We start from the raw sequence: 20,989 nt of genomic DNA on the forward strand, positions 1-20,989 counted from the left end.
GATTTATTTCCACAACATGTTTTTACATCATTTCCATTTTGATTTGGTAGATAGAATACTCTCAGTGATACAACAAGTTTTTTTTTTTTTGATGTTGCTCTAGTAGAATCTTCCGTCTTTACTGATTATCAAATCTATGCCGTCAAATTAGAAAGAATAAATGAATTAGCAGAAACGGTTTTTCAGTATAGGATTACTAACCTTGTACAGAGTATGAAAAATGCTCGTGGGAAGAGTTGTTTTGTACTTAGATAAAAACGTTATTCAAGAAAAGATTATTTGTAAACCTCCTTCGGTTCTTCATCTGATAAAAAAAATCATCACCCTTTTCCCTTTCAGTCAAAACACTAACCAATGTTTATTTAATCACTTTACGACTAATTAAATATTTTAGATTCTTTAGAATTTCCACTTGATCTTGAAAAGACACTAGGTGCTTGTTACGGCGTTGAAGAATCAACAAACTGTTTTTATTGTTATTGTACGAGTGTTTCTAGTCGTTTAATCCTCTTAGATCAAGGTGATGGAAAGAGTGAAAAAATATAACGTCAAATATACACTTTTTATTTTGTATTTGAGAAAAGGTGAGAGAATTATTTGGTTGGTATTGGCAAATCTCTTCTGGGCGTTTACAGTGTAAGGAAAAGGCGTGGATCTGTTGTTCTTAATTAACCGCGGAACTTTTCCTCTCAGAGAAAAGCCTTGCATTTCGCGGGAACGTCGATGATTGGTTCTTCTCGTATCAAGGACATAACCAACCAATCAAAACAGAGTATGTTTTTCGTAAGTGACGAAATTTAACGATAGGTGACACCGCGTGTCTGTTTCTGGATCAAATGTCGTGAATATCCCCGCTCGCTCGTGCTTCCAACCGCTGATGATAAGAGTATAACACGAGACGGTTTAGCCAGGAGAGCGGTTATCATGGAGCTCTACTGCTGTTCCCGTGCTAAGAGACATTGGAGGCGTTTTTCCTTTCTTTTGAGATTTCTAGCTCTGCTTATGTTTCTTGGTACAGCTGATGGTCAAACTCGATCGTGTTACCGAGATAGGGATCGAAAACTTCCCGTACGCTGCATGCCTGAATTTGAAAATGCTGCCTATTCCAAACCAGTTGAATCTAACAATACTTGTGGGATTCCGCCAAGCGAATTTTGCGTGCAAACGGGGGTTACTTCGCCTACAAAGGAGTGTACATTTTGCAATGCCTCGGATCCGCTGCTCCGTCATCCCGCAGATTACATTACGGACATCAAGAACGATCAAAACAGAACGTGGTGGCAATCGGAGACGTTACTTGTCAATAATCCATTCAAACCCGTAACTCTAACGATTGATCTCGGCAAGAGCTATGATGTTTCCTACATCAGAATTCGTTTTCGATCACCGAGGCCTGAATCAATGGCAATTTACAAGCGAACAAGCACTGATCCTAAAGAGCCGTGGACCCCCTATCAATATTTTTCTGATTCGTGTAAGAAAACTTACAACGTGGAACCCATGCAGATCGTTTCCCCAGAAAATCAACAAGTGGCTTTATGCACGGATGAATTCAGCAGTATTTCGCCTCTAACTGGAGGAAATGTTGCTTTCACCACGCTGGAAGGCCGACCAGATAATTTGAACTTTGATAATAGCCCCGCGCTACAAGAATGGGTTACTACGAGCGCAATCCGTATCGATTTGGATAAAATGAATACATTCGGAGACGAAGTATTTGGAGATGCTAATGTTTTACGTAGTTACTACTTTGCTATTATAGATTTAGCTGTCGGTGGACGCTGCAAATGCAATGGTCATGCCGCAAATTGCGAGAAGAAACAGCTTCCAAGTGGTAAGATGGAGCTGCGATGTGTTTGCCAACATAATACAGCGGGTGTTGACTGCCAGGAATGCAAACCACTTTACAACGATCGCCCATGGGCCAGGGCCACCAAGGATAACGCCAATGTGTGTCGCAGTAAGTTCTGAAGTTTTTTTACTCTAGTTACTTATTATTGGGTGTTTTTGTTAATGCATACATTCGTAAATGTTGTTTGAGTTCTCTCTAGCGCGCCATCAGTTCTGTCCCTCCGGGTTGTCAATTTCCTACTGGGCTCTCTTGTAGACGGACGCTATTCACGTGTGTTCAGATAGGCCGATCAATTTTCAAAGGCACTCTAAAAGGTTCATGGAAGTTTTACTCCATAAAAGTATTTGTTTTATGCCTGTTTGACCCATTCCAGGCCAGCTTAGAGCTAAAATAAGGCAAATTGCTGCCTTGAGAAGTTGAACTTGAAGTTCGCCACCGGAAGTTGGTCATTTACCGGTCTTCGTACGTGTTTCGTGACAGGGTGGAGAAACCTCAAAGACACTTTGATCCGCTGGAATGTAGGAATCCAGATTTATGTGTCCATGTTTACTTTTATTTAAATGGATAACTTCGTGTATTTGGAAAAGATAAGCTGATAGTACAATCCTTGGCTTATGAAGCTAGCTATAAGCTTACTAATTTACGGTTGTTGTCATAAATGTGCTCGAAACTGTAAGGAAATACCCCGATTACCTTATCGATTTACGGACTTATCGTGTTTTATACTCTTTCTGCGAAAATCAAAGATAAAAATCGGCTATAACGGCTAAAGAAAGTGTTAAATACCTAATATGTGTTTAACTTTATATACAGACACGCACAAGACGGCGTACTTGATTAGCTCCAAGCTAGTCCGTCAGTTTCCGTGTCCATTGTAGAGTAGAAAGATCAGACAAGGTTGACATGATAAATGTATACATCAGGTAGAGTTTGTCGCTTTTCTTTGCTTCTTTGCAATAAAAAGGCTGTTTAAATTGTGAAGGGAAGCTGCGTGTGTGAACCTTTTGATTATTTGATATTTGTGTAGGTAGGGGTTTGTTTAACATATTGTAGAAACCACAAACTGCTTGCAACTTGATACAGGAAGCTACTTCTCCTAGATGATCCTCTTTCAAATCTAGATGATTTGTAAAATCTAACCCCATGGAAAGAAAAAGCCTCCTCATTATTATTTGCACATACTTTATACAAAAAAATTACTAAACCAAAGAGAAAAAGTAGTGATTGGCTTGTGTTTTTTAGCTTGCTTGATTTTTCTCACAGGGTGGCAGATTTTTTTTAAGGTCATACAAAATTTGATTTAAGTGCTGTCTCGGTGGGTCTCATTTTTTTCCTTTTTTTAATCTTTGTCTCTGTCTAGCATTTTTGAAGGTAAGAAAAAACAATGAGTGTCCCCAGAATAAAACAATGTTAGTCCTTTAATTCATAAAGGCTGGCTTCAGTTGAGGATTTTTGCTCTCCCTGTGAGTGATTCACTGTAAAAACAATGAGTGAAAACAATTCTCTTGAAAGTGCACTCATCTTGCCCAACCTAAGACCAAAAATAAGAAGCTTAGAGACTAGAATTTGGAAGAATTTTGGAGTTGGTTTCGGTGCCATTTAGGGCTTGTTTGATTGATGGTGTTTCTGAGTGAAACTCTGTCTGTTTGTATAACTGTTGATAGTCTTCAGTTATAATTTTATTTCTTTAATTTGTTGAAGTGAATTTAAGCTGTAGTTACCCACAATGAGTGTTTGTTTGGTTACAGTGCTGCATGAATATACTTTTATACTGCCTCAAAGAAAAGTCTCTTGTGTGGTTAGTGTAAACATTGTTGTGCATTTTTATCAGTTTTCCAGGCTTTGGAAAACTCTCATCAGCATCCGGCACATTAAAAGGTTACCCTCAGAACAATGCTAACCTTTTGTGTTTGGTTTATAATATTAAGAACAACTGTCATAAAAATATTATGAAATCAAGTTTCTCTCTCTAATGCCCAAGTGTGTGTTATCCTTAATTACATTCTTGGTTAACTCTAATGGCAAGCGCCAAATTTTTATAAAGCAGGAAACTATGAACCAGAAGAACCCAAAACTATGATACATCATTTTCTGGAGTGTGCTATAAATGACGCCTGAAACAAACATACAAGGCTTCACCGATTAAGACTGGGAGGTGACCAAAACAACAAAAAATAATGCTTTCAATTTTTTTATAGCTCATATAATTTGCATCTTTCACTACATTAGCTTTTGTAAGATATCATCTTGAGCAGTTAAGTACAAAGAGAAAAGGTTCCAAAGTTGTAAAACTCAATATTGTAGCAGACATAGACTGCAAGTAGTTACACACACCCTATTTTCAGGGTCAGGGTTAGTGAAGGAAACAAAATTTATGAACTCTGTGAAAATTCCCACCCACGTAGAATGGTGACCAAGTCTTATGTGAGAGAGGGAAAGGATTTGTGCCTTAGTTGTGTGGATTTTTCTATTATATTTTCATAACAAACATGGAAATGCTCTATAAATTAATGAATATTCTTTACATTATGATGCCTTATTCTGTCTCAAACATATAGAGTGAACCCTTATCCACGTTAAGGTAATACTCCTGCTTATATCACTTAAAGGGTGTACCTGGAAAAAAATCCGCAGTGATGTCTGATAAACTACTATTATTCTCTTCTAATTTGGCTTGGGTATGCGTTTTAATCAAAGGGAGAACTTGATGTTACTTCAGGAGTCATTTGGTGCATTCCTTTACTTGCAGATTATTTTCCCGTTCGTGCTTGTTTCACAAAGTAGTTCAATCAGATCCACTTGAACCTAAGCAGTTTTGAACCTAAAAACTCAGGCAGTACTACAGCTGTGTTGTAACTTAATGTAATAAGCTGTTGAATCTTGATATTGCATAATCCAAGAAAACACATGCAATTTCTTGAAGGTACAGTGTGTATGACTTTACATTGCTGTTCACTTGATTATTAGAATGCAGCTCATTTCTTAAAACAGGGAGCAATTCCTTTTGCAATTTATTTTAATTTTTGGAATTTGTATGTTTTTCTCATCATGTTCCCTTGAAGTGTTAAAACAACAGTAATTTTAATTAACTCCAGAAACATTAAATAGAAAACTCTGTGGGAATCAGACAGGAATGTTTATATGATATTTATAATTGGTTTACATAACAAAAATGATTATATATACAAGGTAATATACAATTTTGTGTTTGAAAAAATTCCTGATTGAATTAATAACCTTGTTGATGTAAAGCAGCCTAGACAAAAGAGATTAATTTTAGTAGTCTAGCTTTATTTCATGACTGTAAAGCTGATTTAGCAAATATGTTAAGAGACTGGTGTTAAAATATGAAGCAAATTAATTCATGTACAATCATCTGCATAGTGCAAGTAAATGTACTCTAATTTTAAGCTTTCCATCACTGCTTTAGCTTTTTGAATTTCTTCTGACATACCTTTCATCATATTAATTAAAAACGCCTTGTTACTGTCTATAGCCTTAGAAGTAGAAGTGTTATGCCTTGTCCTACATTTTTATGTTTTGGTTGAAGCCAAGCATGACCTTTCATATTTTTACAATATTCAGCAACAACAACAAATTTATTTTACATCAAAATAGATTACAAGGAATAATAAAAATGAAAAGGAAAAAGGAAATATTTGACTTATCCACAGTTAGCTTTAATAACCTAATTGAGGCCGGAGATGAAGTGGAGAAGAAAGAAAAAATAGACGTAATAATGATATGTAGAGAACAAAAATTGAAGTTTAAATTGATACCCTGCACACAATAGATTTACAAAAAATGGCTTATGACCTGATGCCCAAAACAAGAAAAGGTGCATAATTACACTCTATTATCAGGGAAATATGCCCTTAGTGTTACCCATTCCAATGCTAATTATCCATAAACCACTCCAAAAAGGTGCCAAAGGGTTAAGGTTAAAGAAAGTGGTGCTAATATGTAAATCAAAGTCAAGAATCTTAACTTGTAGCGGACCTAAACTGCTGAGTCAATTGTCTCCAGCAGTTATGTATATTTATAATAATTAAATTTTAATTTAGTAAATATCTGGTTTTTAATTTTTTTTGTCAGAATGTGACTGCAACAATCTAGCTGACAGCTGTGTGTATGATGAACAGCTTGGACATGGACGATGCCTCAACTGCAAGAGAAACACTGCTGGGCCAAAATGTGAACGTTGCCGTGACAACTTTTTCCGTCGGACACCTTCAGATGACTGTCAGCCATGTAACTGTAATGAGGTTGGTTCTGCCTCGTTACAGTGTAATTCTACAGGGCAGTGTGTGTGCAAGCCAGGTGTCACTGGTGTCAAATGTGACAAGTGCCAGGCGGATAACTTTGGATTTTCGCAGACTGGTTGTCGGTAAGTCACTAAAGACGTGAATTTTTCTTGCAGCTCAGTTGTAGAGCTGTATTGCTAACCTCCTCTGCTAACAGACAGGTTTCATATAGATCGTCTTGAATAATTCTTGAAAAAGTTTTGAAATTTGCAGATCCGTTTTCCTTTTCATATCTATTTCCATGCACAGACTAATGATCAGTCTGGTTGCTGGTTGTCCAAGAGGCATTATCTGGCCATTTGGGTATCCATGCTCATCCAGTGAATGAATAGTGATTTTCGCAATTAGATGTGGAGGAGCTCTAAGGTGCAATAATTAAGGCAGATATCCCACCTAAGACAAACATTCATTCATCTGATACATTCTTTATAAAAATGCTGGTGTAAGTACGTGGTTAACTGAATTAAATTTCTACCCTGATCACCATAGAGCCTCCTTATTGCTCAGTCAACTTAGAGCATCCAGACTAGAATAGGGACTGCGGAGGGTTGTGAGTTCGAATTTTTTCTGAGCTTTCTGGTGTTAGCATTCTCCTCCTTCCAAATTCTTGTGTTTGACTAATAAGGCAGTCTCGAACAGAACATTTTCAGCTGCTCCACCAGAAGAAGCTCGGGCCACACAACAATTTTGCAGAGATTGTTGTGGCATACCTTATTATAGGAAATTAACGCTCCATGAAATTAAGGTATTGGAAATTAACGCGACTTAAATTAACGCGAATTTAATGGAAAACGCCTTTCGAATAAAGAAAATTTTCGTGAAAGAGGAGGAGAATTTCATAATAAAGAAAATTAACGCGATTAAGACCAGTTGGTGGCCGAAATCAAAGGAGAAGATATTGACATCACTTCTGACAGAGACAATGATGAAGATGAACTCGAAATATTGTAAACCTTCACCTTAGCTTTTGTGTAAGTTGAAAAATAACGGGTAAATGGAAAGAAAGAAAGCTTGTGGTTAATGTTTTTTTAGGTGTCAAGAATGTCTGGACAGGTTCCAAAATTGGGGTTAAAATACTGGAAATTAAGAGCGCAGAAATTAACGCTGCACTTAATTAACGTGGCGGAAATTAACGCGACTTAAATTAACACGAATTTTAACAATTCGCATTAATTTCATAGAGCGTTTATTTTCTATAATAAGGTAAATCCACAAAGTTGACAAGATTCCTCCATATCAGCAGTTTCTTTGAGTATCTTGATCTAGCAAGAGACGTCATGTTTCTTCCTTTTATCTGTTCATTTTCTTCAAGGTTATTTATAGTGAGTGATACAGTTTTTCAAACTCAAGGACATGAGATCTTCCAGTCTTCTAAGCTGCTTTGAATCATTTTATTCAGCTGATCGATGGGGATTCCACATATCCCATATATTCCATGTATTGTTTGAACCTACATCTGTGTCACAATTTTGTCACACCAAAAAGTGCCTGATTGTTGACCTTAAAAGTATTTTTCCTTTGTTGTTTAGGCCCTGCCAGTGTTCCCCTGAAGGAAGTGACCCTAGTAACACACAGTGCAATGAAAAGGGCGAGTGTTCATGCAAAAGGAATGTCATTGGTGCCAAGTGTTCTCAGTGTAATACTGGCTTCTATGGCTTGGAAAGCTCGAACCCACATGGTTGCAAACAGTGTTTCTGTTACGGACACACTGGCATTTGTAAAGTAGCTAATGGTTATACTGGACGCAACATTTCTAATCAATTCACGTCAGGCTTAGAGGGCTGGATGGTTGTGAATGAACAAGGTACATTTTGCTCTCTTTTCTGTTAAACCTGTTGTTTTCAGAAATACAATCTAAGACTAAGTAGCCGGGTGAATAGGTACATGGAGGAAGCATCAACAAGTGTTATTAATTTTTGTGAAACTAATGATGAATAGGACTATTTTATAATAGGCAAGAACTATATGTTTTAACATGTTTTTTAAAGCTCTTAATTTTTTTGAAAATGAAGAGTAGTGATTCACAGCAGTTACAAAGCAACATTAGTATCTGATGAACTTGTTTTAGTTCTCTGAACTGGTTTTGTCTGATCACACAGACTTCATCAGAGAGTATACTTTCTTCAAGAGTAAATTAAAACATATCAGAAACCCTTTTTTTGTCTAGTGGCACTTCTCAGTTTAGATCATGTGAGGAAATGACTTCCACCTTGGCCCAGTTATGTAAAAATTGTATGGTGTTTCCCTCTGAATAGAGATTTATCCAGGAGAAAGTGCCATGTCCACTCTTTGAGCAACTGGGCTTCATTTTTGAATGTCACACATTAAAGTTCTACAGTTGTAGTGTAGTGTAACACAATGCAGGACCCCAAAAAGTCCTGTCTGGTAGTTCGGGACAAGCAGATTTTCTAGCTGGGCGAGTAACAAAAGTCCAGCCAAGTCATCTTACAACAAAATCATTAACTAAGACGAGTAAGAAGTGGCCAAGAAAATTGTACAATCTGCTTGCCCAATAGCCTCCCACACAGACGTTCTTAGGGGTTCGTTACGCTTTCCTGTCCCAAAGGACAAGCTGGAGTCAGGTTTTTTTTCCCCAAGCCCTTCAATGCCTTGGTAACCTTGATGAACAGTAGAAGTTGTAGCAGTTTTTTGCCTTTACCCCTAATGTTTACTCCATTTGACTTAAGTTAATACAAGCTTGCTTTTATGAACCAGGTACAGATGTTACTGAACAGTATGCCATTCACAGCCAAGAGGACTCACATGTCAGTGTGACAGCTGTTGGAAGTGAGGTCCTTTACATGTCTGCACCAGCTTTATTCCTGGGAAATGTTCGTAGCAGTTATGGCCAGCTTTTTGGTTTCTCATTCCGTGTTGCATCCACTCAGGGAGTACAAGTTGCACCTGGTGATATCATTCTAGAGGGTCAAGACGGTCTGAAAGTCTCAGCAAGACTCAGTGCACAGGGCAACCCTGTCCCCACAACCTCTTTCCAAAGCTATGTCTTCAGGCTTCACGAGGATCCATCTTTGGGATGGGAACCCATGCTTAGAGGATTTGATTTTCAAAAACTTCTCTCAAACCTGAAGGCCATCAAAATACGCATGAACTTTGCACCCCAGGGGACTGGATTAATTGACAGTGTATTTCTTGAGTCAGCAATTTACGATCCTACGTCACCTCTAAGTGTTCCTTGGGTTGAAAAGTGCAGCTGCCCAGCACCTTACACTGGTGATCATTGTGAACAATGTAGTGATGGTTATACAAGACAAAAAGGTGCTCCAGATAAATATGGCCAGTAAGTTGAACGGACAAAAATAATTTGTCTTTTAGAGTAGCCACGTGCCTATTTTTCTCAACTTACTCACTTTTAACAGCAGCCTCACCAAAGCCAAAAGCCAAGGAAGATCCCAAAATGTCATGTGATATGATTGATACTAAAAAACGCAACACAAACGCAACAAACCCTTTAACTTTGACGAGAAAATGTTATTACGCACATGTAGTTCCTTCAAGATAATTTTGGGATCTTCTTAGTTTTGGTGTGTAAAGTGTAGATCAGCATAGTGCTATCTGCTGGTGTCTATAAATTTACTTTAATTGATTTAAAATAATCATGAAAAACTGTGTGTTTTAAAAGAAACGAAGAAGAAGAAGACCATTTATCCTGTCATTTATTCTCAGTATGAATGCCTTTCTTGTTAAGTGGTGGTTTTTGGTTTCAATTCTATAGGTGTATTCCTTGTCAGTGTTATGGACATTCCGACACTTGTGATCCTGTGACTGGCAAGTGTGTCTGCCAAGACAACACCACAGGCGATAACTGTGAAAGATGCATAGATGGCTTCTATGGAAACCCCACAGAGGGTACTAAAGATGACTGTAAGCCTTGCCCATGCCACTTTGCATCACGCTGTATTCTGATTGGTGAGAAGGTTGTTTGTACCGACTGCCCCGAAGGTCATGTTGGTGATCTGTGCGAAGAGTGTGACGATGGTTACCATGGTGACCCAACAGGGCTGCTTGGAGATCCGACCACCTGTCAGAAATGTAATTGCAGTGGTAATATAGATGTGAATGCAATAGGGAACTGTAATCCACTTACTGGGGATTGTCTAAAGTGCATTTATAACACCAGGAATGGACCACTGGAAAGATGTGAACTGTGTGCAGTTGGATTCTATGGAAATGCTACTGACTATCCTAAACCACAGTGTGTTGGTATGTGAATTGATATACAGTAGTAGAAGAAGCTTTCACCATTTTGATGTACGTTATCAACTAACAGTTTCTTGTGTAAATGGTCACACCATAAGATTTCATCGATTAACTCACATCTACAAAAAACTACAAATTCTGCTCTAAAGTTGACTTAAACAGCAAAGAAGCTTCTTGATAGACGATGGTTAGGATTATTTTAGTTTCGAATAGCCGTGAACTCTTCCGCCATTTTCTTGAATTCACTGCTGCTAAAAGAGCGAGGCTGCCACGTAGCTACTTGGAAAAGAGGCTGCGATCGCATCTTCCAAATTTGGTCTCTTGTTATGGGGGATTAAAGCAATCAGAAACAGTGAAATCTGTAGATTGAATAATAACAGAGGTTATTTATCAATTACAGAAAGTTTCTGAAAACCCCGGTTGGAAGGAAAATGGAACACGACTTTTTGGGTCGTTTCAGCGGAAAATTTCCGGGAGAGAACAAGGTAGTGCGGTTAATTTCCCAAACGGAAATTCGTGTTCCATTTCTTCAAAGCTATCTTTGTTACCCGTTTTATGTTTTAGGCCTTCGGAGCCGTTTTTCAGTAAAAGGAACTGATTTGTACAAATGGTAAAGGCGATTCCGGAACGAAAAAAATTTACCCCGGTCCTGCTTAGTTCCGGGGGTACTCAACAAATGTCTATAGGGAAGGCTCCGCCACAAGGTCCAACCCCTTAGCTTTTTATATACCATTTTTCACGAAAAAGGTCGTATACCTTCTATTGACAAATGGAACCCCTTTCACATACCTTGTTTAGAACTTTGCATCCCTTTTAACAGCTGTAAATGCACTGTCTTTTAAATAGGAATCAATCACAAAATAGAATGTTTTTTCGACTTCATAAAGCCATAAAATTCATCTGTTTGGGCCCTTTCACAGACCCAAATGACAGATTTCCCTACCCTTTTATATACCTCAGCTAGTAAAATACCTACCCTTTCATTTACCAGAAGCCTGAAAAAGATACCCCTTTCGGGCGGAGCCTCCCCGCATAGGCCATCATAGGAAGTACCCTCCCCCCCCCCCCCGGGGGAGGAGGCTTAGTTACCATTTACCCAAACCGTGAGCCGACCGGTTTGCCCATGTAAATGGTAAACAACCACCTCATTGTGTTTGTGTGTGTGTGTGGTTTTTTCTTTTAGCTTGTGACTGCTTCAGTCAAGGTACAGTGGTGCCGCCTGGTCATAATCCAGCCGATCCACTTCCATGTGATGACGAAGGCAAGTGTACTTGTTTGAGAAATGTTATCGGAGACAAATGTGACAGCTGTAGAGACACATACTGGAATGTTGGCTCCGGGTTTGGCTGCGAGGAATGCATGTGCGACCCTACTGGCTCACTAAACAACAGCTGTGACGTCACAACTGGCCAGTGTCCGTGTAAGCCTGGGGTAACCGGAAGGACGTGCGATCAATGTCAGGCTGATCATTACAGCTTTTCTTCCCAAGGATGTTTACGTGAGTTTCTTCTCCTTTTTTCCTCAGATTTTACAGGGTGTGAAAGGTATTCTCGGAATCCGGTATTTGATTTGACTTGATTCAGGAAAACTCCAAATTTCTTCACGGGATACGGATGGTGGAAAAAAGACGCAAAAATGAGAAACCGAAAAAATTTGAGCCCGCAAAAAATTAGTAACACCCGTAATTCAAATTTCAACTTCATGTTAAAAGTATCACAATTTCCTGCGGTTTCCTACGGTGCAAATGCGCGATTCACTGGAGATATTAAATTCAGTTGTACACAGACTGCACGCATGTAACTAAAGGTCTAATATTTTTGCTGCTTGTCTTTCCCTTTTAGCCTGCGATTGTAATCCACAAGGTTCTCTTAATGAGAGCTGTAATGAGATTGGCGTGTGTAGTTGCAAACCTGGCGTCTTGGGGATCAAGTGTGATTCGTGCATGGAAAACAAGCACAATTTGTCCGTGGGTTGTGTGAGTAAGTTATCACCAAGTGCCGGTTAGCTGACAGCTCACTGATGAAAGATTGTTTTGAACACTTTGTTAGCGCGGTAAATACTTATTGTCTAGGAAGAGCAAAACGATTTTGTACGGTACTATCTTGTCCTGCAAATGACTTAACCTTCGCTTGCCTCGGATGTCATTACCGCGTAGAAATAAAAGCAGTGTCCTTGAGAAATACCTCGTGCTAAATTTTCTAACGCGTGAAATAAAGGAGTCTTTTCTTGGTCGCAGTAATCCCTTTCTCACGGAAAACCCTTTTTACGCGCACGCCTAAGATTGGTACATTTGACATGAGTTACAGTGTTGCGACTTTGTCCTTGGTAGAAAATATAACTGGCAGTTAATGACACATGATTTTAATCTGCGCTTATCAAAAGGAAGGGCGGATTTCAAAACACAGTGTTGTGCTAAGAGCTTGCGTGATGGACCCCCGGAAGGGAAGGGAAAAGGATAGCCTCTCGAGTACTTGAAGGGCGTGCGCGCGAGGGAGGAGCGAGAAGACAGCCCCAGCATAACCATTGCTTGGCGATCTGCTCTTCTTTCTCGTGCGCTGTTCGCGTAATCGCGCGGTTAATTTTTATCTTTCCCCCGCATTCGAGCGTTTTGCGGAGACTAAATGTTGTTACTTTTGCGTTCTGTTGCAAATTTTCTTTTAATCTAGTGTAGGCAACCTGGTCGCTATGATGGCGTTGCAAAAGACTTTTTGAACCAATCTACAAACCTTTCAGAAAATTACGACTGTTTATTGATTACTTTAATGTTTTTCATCTCCTCCATAGCATGTCCTCCCTGTTACAACGATATCAAAACATTAGTGACCCGCATGCGTACAAACATCCGTAAACTCGTCAGGTTTATCCAGCACTTCAACTTGAATTCCACCGGCGCACTAGTAGTGGACCTAGACTTTGAAGCGCAGCTAAGGGAATTAACATCGGCAGTCAACAGCCTTTTGGACAAAGCAGAAACATCCAATTTAACAGACCGCCATCTGCAGCAGCAACTAGAGATATTAGACAGGCGAGTGGGTGCAATAACCGAGGTGTTATCTGATGTGAAAAACGGCACTGACTTGACCGAAGCTGTTATGGTCAGTGCAATTGGAGACATTTCCGATGCCGAGGAATCGATCAATCGTTCTCGAACACTTCTTGACGAGGCCGAGAAGCTGTTAGTTGAGGAGGGAGTTGCCGCTCTTAATGAGTCCATACACGCTGCCAACAGGTCAAGTGAACATGCCTCAAGAATGGAGGAAATACTTAATGAGGTACTTTTGAAGTTACTGTTTATTTTTTCGCAGAACAGGGCTCAAAATAACGGCCGGTCACAGGACAATTTCCGGCCAAAATGGCGTCTTGCCGTCAGTTCTTTTTAGTCTAAGACACCATTAGCACAAATACTGAGAGAAGAAAACCGCTTAAAACAACAGGGACAAACTCTGGGTGTCTGTTCTATGAAGGGCCATTAAGATTTGGAGTTAACTGTGTCCATATAAATTTGTATTGATCTCTCTAGACAAGTGCTCTGGCGGACAAACACGAAAAAGACGCTAACTTTATCTCCGAAAAGGCAAGCGAAACTCTCAACAAGTCCACAGAAGCTTTGAGTTCCACGAAGAAGGCAGTGAATGAACAGCAAAAGACAAGTGATGGTATAGAAGAGTTGCTTAAAAAACTGAATAGAACCATCGCATTGTATGAACAGGCAGCAAATGCTACTAAAAAGTCACGTGATGATTCCCAGAGTGCATTGGATGAAGCAAATGAACTTTACAAGAATGGAACTGCTCCTATTCCAGACCTCGGATTGCTGGAAATGCAAGGTGATGCGATGGTAATTTAAAATGTCGGGTGCTGTAAAGAAACCAAAGTGTAGTGAAATTAGATACGGAGAAAAATTTATGACTGCCTTGTAAGGGAAATTCTTTATAGAGGTTGGCAACCGGAGCATTTTTAAACATGAGTGACTTATAAACGTTAACTCTTAAGAGTCGCTTCTAATAGGGAGCGAGTAATGTAAATTACATGAAAACTTAGACGTGTTAAACTTTATTTCATTTCCTTTTCCATGTAGCAAACTTGGCCTTTATTCTCTCTTGTGCGGTATTCTTCTTTATTTTTAAAAAAAGCTGCCTGGCGTTACTTTTGTTGAATTCTGCAGTAAAACTAAACGTACATGTTATTACTTTTTAGCAAAACTTAACACATCAAAAGAAGCAGTGGCCTACGCATCCGAGAATGCTCAGCAGATTCTCGATGCGCTGGAAGCTTTAGTCCAGAGCTTCAACAGAAAAGAAGATGAAGTGAGGAGAAAAATGGCTGAATGGCCAGGCCTGATTAGAAGACTCGAAGACCTGTTGACGAATGTTACCAGTGCTAATAGTACTGCACATGACGCTATCGCGCGAGGAGAGGACACGTTAAAAAAGGCCAAAGATATGTTGGACAGGCTTAGGGTAACAATCGTGTTTTTTGCTCTTTGACGCTTCTGCTACGTAAGGCAGGAATTTAATATTAGAGGCAAGGATTGGTACATAGAGGATATTACATGGACGTGCGGAGATACGAAATTTCTCTTCGAGTGTTGAAATATTTTCAACACGAGAAGAGAAATTTCGTATGTCCAAGCGGCCATGTAATGTTCTCTTTATTATATAAACACCAATGGAATACAAAACCATTTCAGTTAAATTTTTTTTCCTGCGAAAGGCGCGATTTATTATGTAGCCATAGCAACGGTGATCTTTTCACATGTGAAGATATCATGTTTTTGCGCGAAAGCTCACCTGGTATTTAATTGGTGTTTGGTGTTATTGAGCGGTCTTCTGCGCGAGAGGTCTCGAGTCCGACTGCGAGTTGAGATATCAAATCCTCTTTTCTAGTTCTTTCTTTTCCGTGTAATTTAAGTAGCTTGAAATACCCGTAAAATGAGCGCACCTTCGGCGTCATGTTTGTTAGTCAGATGACTATTTTAAACTACCGACGTAAAATAAGGAAGCTTTATCTTTACCTTGTAAATGAAAAAATGAGAATATCGCTATCGCATGTTAACGAAAGTAGTTGTGCACGCTATAATATTACAATCAACTAGCGGTATACATAACTAGCCTTATAATCTAGAGTATTCCCCTGACTGGTCTCTAAATTTAGGTTTCTGTGCTTCATAACTTCTCTGTTTTTAGAGAGTGGATGCAGAACGAAATTAAATGTCAAATAAATGTCGCAAAATAATCAACAAATCCGATTATTCGCTCACGTATTTAAATGAATTTATGACCGGCACTAAATTGGAGGGGTATTTGTCAGCTGATGTGTAGAAGACGAGACTGATTTTCACGGATCTGCTGAAGTCAAATATTTTTCATACCGCTTATACCCCACCCCGGTTTATCAGCTTCTTTAAACATCAGACTGTAATCTGTATGCCTGCATGGGTTTTCCCTTTGTTCTTCTTTCACTTTTTTTTCATTTCTTTTCTCCCTGTCCTTCTAACTGAAACTTAATATTTCTTGGATCTTATTTTCCAGAAATTTAACGAGATCATCGACAGTTCCAGAGCCGAAGCAGAACGCGCTGAGGCGAATATACCAGAGATTGAACGGCTTATTAACTCAGCAAACAACAAATCAGATGAAGCTAATGGTCACCTGAGTGATGCTCAAGATCGAGCTGATGATGCGCAGTCCAACGCTGAACTGGCTTATGACACGGCTAATAGAACTCAACAGGTAAGCTTGTCCACGACCGGCTGATAATAGACCTTTTCTCGGTTTTGGAAGCCATCTTGACGAGTAGGCAACCGCGTGAGAAACTACAGTGTTTGTATGGGAATCTAGAATTGAATGATTCCCGTAAAACGGCTGTTCTGAAAAAAAAAAATGAACTGTGAACTTAAGCTACACAGCAAGGGATTTTACTAACAAATTTTGGGGACCGTACACTAATTGTGCCTAAATTTCTCCAGACTCTTGCTTTAGATTTTCCATATATTTGTCTGCAATTTTTCCCGGCAAATTTTAGTCGGCAGGAAGAGAAATCTTTACAGACAATGTATGGAAAATTTTAAAAAGTGGTTTTAGCACATGTAGCTGCATGTAACGCCCTGAAATTTTTTCGGTATTATCGTTAGCAGTGAAGCTTTAGTTTACAATTCATCTTTTTTAAAGAACAGCCGTTTTACGGAAATTATTTGACATTAAATTCTCATACAAACTCTGTAATTTCTCACACGGTTGCCTAGTCGTCAAGATGGCTTCCAAAACCGTGACAAGGTTCAGGTGCTGGCCTCTTGCTGGATTTTAGTGTTCTCTGTATTCTCGGTTGTGACTTTCATCCCTAGGGATGAAAAACGAGCTCCCCTAAAAACGCCTGCGTGGGAGGCTAGTTCGCCGCCTACCAGTCGGGATTCTTAACCATGTTATGTTCCATTGAATAATTTATTTCATTATCCCTGTAGAGCCCCGGTTATAAGGGGAGAGGATAATCAAGTTTTTATTACTCTTATTATCATTTATTTTTAAACAGAAAGCTGAAATGATCAAAAACGAAGCTTTAGAACTTGAGATCCCTCAAGACAACGTGACGGAGCCGGTGTCAAAAGCAAATGATAAGTTAACAGAGTATAAGAAGAGTGCCAATGAACAAAGCCAGAGCATCGCGTCCGCTCTAAATACGACCAAGGTGGCCGGTTCTGCAGCTAAGAAAGCGCGAGATAAAATTAAAGAGGTTCTTGACAAGCTGTTGGCGCTGCTGAAAGAGATTGACAATGTGGGAACAGTGAATACCACCAGGCTTGATGAACTGGAAAATCAGCTCTTCAACAGAACGAAAACGATCAACGAAGTCGACGAAGAAGTGGGGTCAGTGGAGAAAACACGAGTAGTGATAAGGGAAAAGATTAAAGAGTACACTATCGATCTAGAGAAACTACGAGCCGCTAAAAACGTATTGGAGAAGAGGTACGCCCAGCTTCCAAAGGTGTGCCCACGAGTCACCCCTACTACTGAACAGCGGAGATTTCTTTAGGCTTCATGTGTTCAGGTTCCATGTATTTAGCCCTGAAATCTGACCTTCCAGTAGTAACAGTCGTTTCAGGGGCTAAACAGAAAAGTCCGCTATTGTGTAATTTCTATACATTTAACGCATTTCAGATTGGTTTTACTGCTTAAAGACTCTGTACTGCAAATATGATGCTGCAAACAGTTGTCACTTGCAATGCCATGCAATATTTAGTGAATAAACGCCAGTTTGTCCAAGACACGGACGCTTGGCAAACAAAACGACGCTTCAAAGACAACGGTAAAATTTGACAATAATCTTCAAGGCAATGACCTTCACCCTCACCCTTTGCATTCACCAACAGGCCGAGAAAGGGTACATTTATTCTAAAACCCTCGAATTCTTCAATGCCGTAGAGGAATGATTAAAGAGCTTTAGATTTGAGAACGAGATAGAGTACGAGTAGGAGATTTAACTTGAAGTTTTGCTTTTTATTTGTTCTCCAAAAAAAAGCCACCCCGGGAAGCTTCATTTTACCTTTCTTCACCAAAAAAGTTAGTACGGTTATTTATACTGAAAGAGGTTTAAGCGCTCTCCTCATAGAAAAATGATAAAAGGTCTTACATTTGATAACTTGTTCCCGCCACTACGACATGCTCGCTGAAACTCGCAGTGGAATGATGATGGCTATCACTTTTTCCCGTCAAAATGACGCTGGTTCACACGTGAGCAATATTCAGTATTGAGAAAATCTCGTACTCGTAGTCGTACTCGTCCTGGGAATTCAGTAATATTTTGTGGGTTGAGTATGTCATTGCATTGGAAGAGAGTTTTCAACAAATCCCACCGTTAGCCTCTTTGATTAAATATTTAGCATTGTTATTATATTATTAAAATTAAGATCACGTATCCCATATTTATTTAAAACGGATTTTGTTTTTGCGGATTAGACTTGAGTCCACACGTATCCGATAAAAATTGTCCTCTAAAACGCTCTCCAGAGTGGGCATATGTTAAACGTTGTTTTCCCGTAGTTGTGGATGGATGAAAACGGAAATTTTAAAAATGGGCTCCTGGCTACGTAACACAAGCAGTTAAATTGCCTGGCGAAGCAACATGGCCGAGCAAACATTGATTTGTATAGGCTGCTAATACAGCCGTGTCTCCATGCTCCTCGCCGCAAGAGATGTCTGCGATTCGGCTAGCCTGCGTGGCAAGCGTTTCTGTTTGGTTTCGAAGCAAAGAAAGACTTCGGTTTTGGCCGCGCGAGAAATGAAACCAGAGCCAAAAAATGAAAAAGGGGGGAGGGGAAGGAGGAAGGAAGGTCTCCTTTCCTCCCCATCTCCTCCCCGATCTTTTTCTTGCGCCACTTTTCGCGCGGTCTTTTACTCTGGTTCCTCGTTCTTTGCTCGTAAACCTCACGGAAACGCTTGCTATGCAGGCTACGATTCGGCCCCAAAAATTCCATTCTGTTGACGTACATTTGTTCGGAATCTGGTCAACGAGCGCTGATTGGTCGACGCGCGAAACGTTCCTGGCGACGAAGTGCGAGGACAGACGGCTGTATTCGCTGGCTATGATTTGTGAGGGAGAATTTCAGATGTATTCAAGGCCAGTCCGCGTAAACTGAAACGAATACGCGTGGACGGGCGAAAATGACTCGAAAACGATACGATACGTGTGGACACGATTTTTTTTGGAAACAACAAACGGGAAAAATTCCTTTATGCAATTAAAAAAACGGGATATTTGTAAACGGGCCTGAGACTTCATAATACAAAAAGATTTAAACGTTTACTGTATATTATGGAGAAACGCTGCTTGAAAGCAAACAATTCATTATCAGTGCTTAAATTTGTAATACTATTCACAGTACCTTGAGAAGAATTCAATATTACTTGCAAACATTTTGAAATATTTTTGTACGATAGTCGGCTTATTTTGATGCTTTTTATATACCTTTTTTGCCTACCATATTTATTGGCTTACATTAAGCAGTTTTGTATGAGGATCTTAAAACTTACAGGGTGGAGGATACACAGGACCCGCTTTGTTTGAGTTATTTTTGGAGTATGTATGTTAAATAATAATTGAGATACTCTTAGGCCTTTATTAAATCGTTAACACTTCCCGCAACTAAGGCTCAATGAAGAAGACATCATTTTCATTCGGAACGACCTTTTCTCGGAGAGTTCAAGGTTGGCCTGACACTAGTTGGTTTGTTTGTTTCTCAAAACAAACCAAATAGATAGGAGAAGTCGTCACGTCACGTTGCCATGGTAGCGAAATTTCTGGATGACAACAAACCAAAAACGTCACTTAGAAAGTGAATTCGCACTGTTTCAAACTTCATCGATCTTATTCAGTTTCATTCAATTTGTTTAAATGTCGACGGAATTCTCTGGGGTTGAATCCGAAACCACCGTATGTGAGTTCAGAAAAAGAAAATTTTTGTGCTGTGTTCATCAACTCCATAGAGTGGGCGCGTGAAATTAGCAAGTTGCATGTCGCATTCTTGCAACGACTGCTAAGAAATGTACAAAAAAAAGGGTGATTTGCCGTTCTCGTTGTTGTCTTTTGTCGTCCTTGCTTAAGCTCTCTATTGTTGTGATGCACAAATTTTTGCTACCATGGTAACGTGACGTCACACTTCCCCTCTCAATTCTGCCTTCCTGTCTCGTTCTTGTTTAAGTTCCCGTATACTCCTCCATTCAGCAGTTCCGTTGCCACGTAGTTGAATTGTCGGTAAATCAATGCAGCGAAACCAACTTTCTTCACTAGCGCACAACTGCCCTTTGCATGTCAGCTGGGGACGAGACAACCCTACTTGTAGCAGTTTAAGCTAGTTTACAGTTTTACTTTGACTACTTTCAATTGCTGCAAAGAATAGTGATATTGTGCTGTTAAACTCTATTTTTTAAAAATACCGTGGAAGGCTGTTAACACAGTTATTACATAGGCATAACCACAGATGGAGAATATGAGGCCATTGCCGCTTTCAGCCTGTTCTTCAAACCGAGCCCTGTAGGGGTGTCTCTATCCACAGGCTACCCACGCAGATGCTCGCGTGATGTCATAACGTTTTTCGCTTGCATTGCAATTTTCCTTTTACTCTATCTGAAAGCTATTTTACATGAGAATGGAAACAGTCACACAACCACTGCCAGAGCAGAGAGCGTAAGTAGAGATGAAAAATTATTGAAGGCGCGCTCGTCATTACGATACAAAAAAAAAATAAATAAATAACATGGGGTCTTTAACAACCAGGCGGCTACAAAATTAACGATTTTCAAGGGCTCGGGGAAAAAACGCTAGAAATTACAAGCTCAAGTCGTAAAAACTGGCCGCCAAAGTGGCATGTCTGGAATTTACCCAAGTCTGCAACTCTTAACCCTTTAGGAACTGTGCAATAATTATCAGAAGGTACGGTGAGGCTGAAATATGATGCTTTGTAGTCTGCCCCTGCCAACAAAGCCAAACTTAGCTCTGGTCCCCCGCCTTCTGATCACTTAAGAGTTATGAGTCGTCCAGTGAATCGCTGGATTGCAGCTTAGAGTCATCACCGTCACTAATTTCGATTTGATGATACATAGTGTCAGTTCATCAACCATGC

General features: G+C 39.7%; 2 protein-coding genes across 2 annotated transcripts in view; both read left to right on the top strand.

The window, feature by feature from the left end:
* LOC140937809 (zinc finger CCCH-type with G patch domain-containing protein-like) overlaps window positions 1–20,989 on the top strand; it is a 204,926-nt gene that overhangs the window by 147,348 nt on the left and 36,589 nt on the right. The gene's annotated exons all lie outside the window — the stretch shown is intronic.
* LOC140937804 (laminin subunit gamma-1-like) lies at window positions 820–19,512 on the top strand. The gene is made up of 12 exons (XM_073387376.1): window positions 820–1,960; window positions 5,948–6,239; window positions 7,686–7,960; window positions 8,872–9,454; window positions 9,890–10,377; window positions 11,558–11,872; window positions 12,216–12,353; window positions 13,159–13,646; window positions 13,895–14,201; window positions 14,572–14,834; window positions 15,906–16,106; window positions 16,903–19,512. The coding sequence occupies exons 1-12, from the start codon at window positions 925–927 to the stop codon at window positions 17,401–17,403; spliced, it is 4,887 nt and encodes a 1,628-aa protein (XP_073243477.1). The 5' UTR covers window positions 820–924; the 3' UTR covers window positions 17,404–19,512.

The sequence above is a fragment of the Porites lutea genome, chromosome 5 (genome assembly GCF_958299795.1).
Source record: "Porites lutea chromosome 5, jaPorLute2.1, whole genome shotgun sequence".
NCBI classification, from domain to species: domain Eukaryota; kingdom Metazoa; phylum Cnidaria; class Anthozoa; order Scleractinia; family Poritidae; genus Porites; species Porites lutea.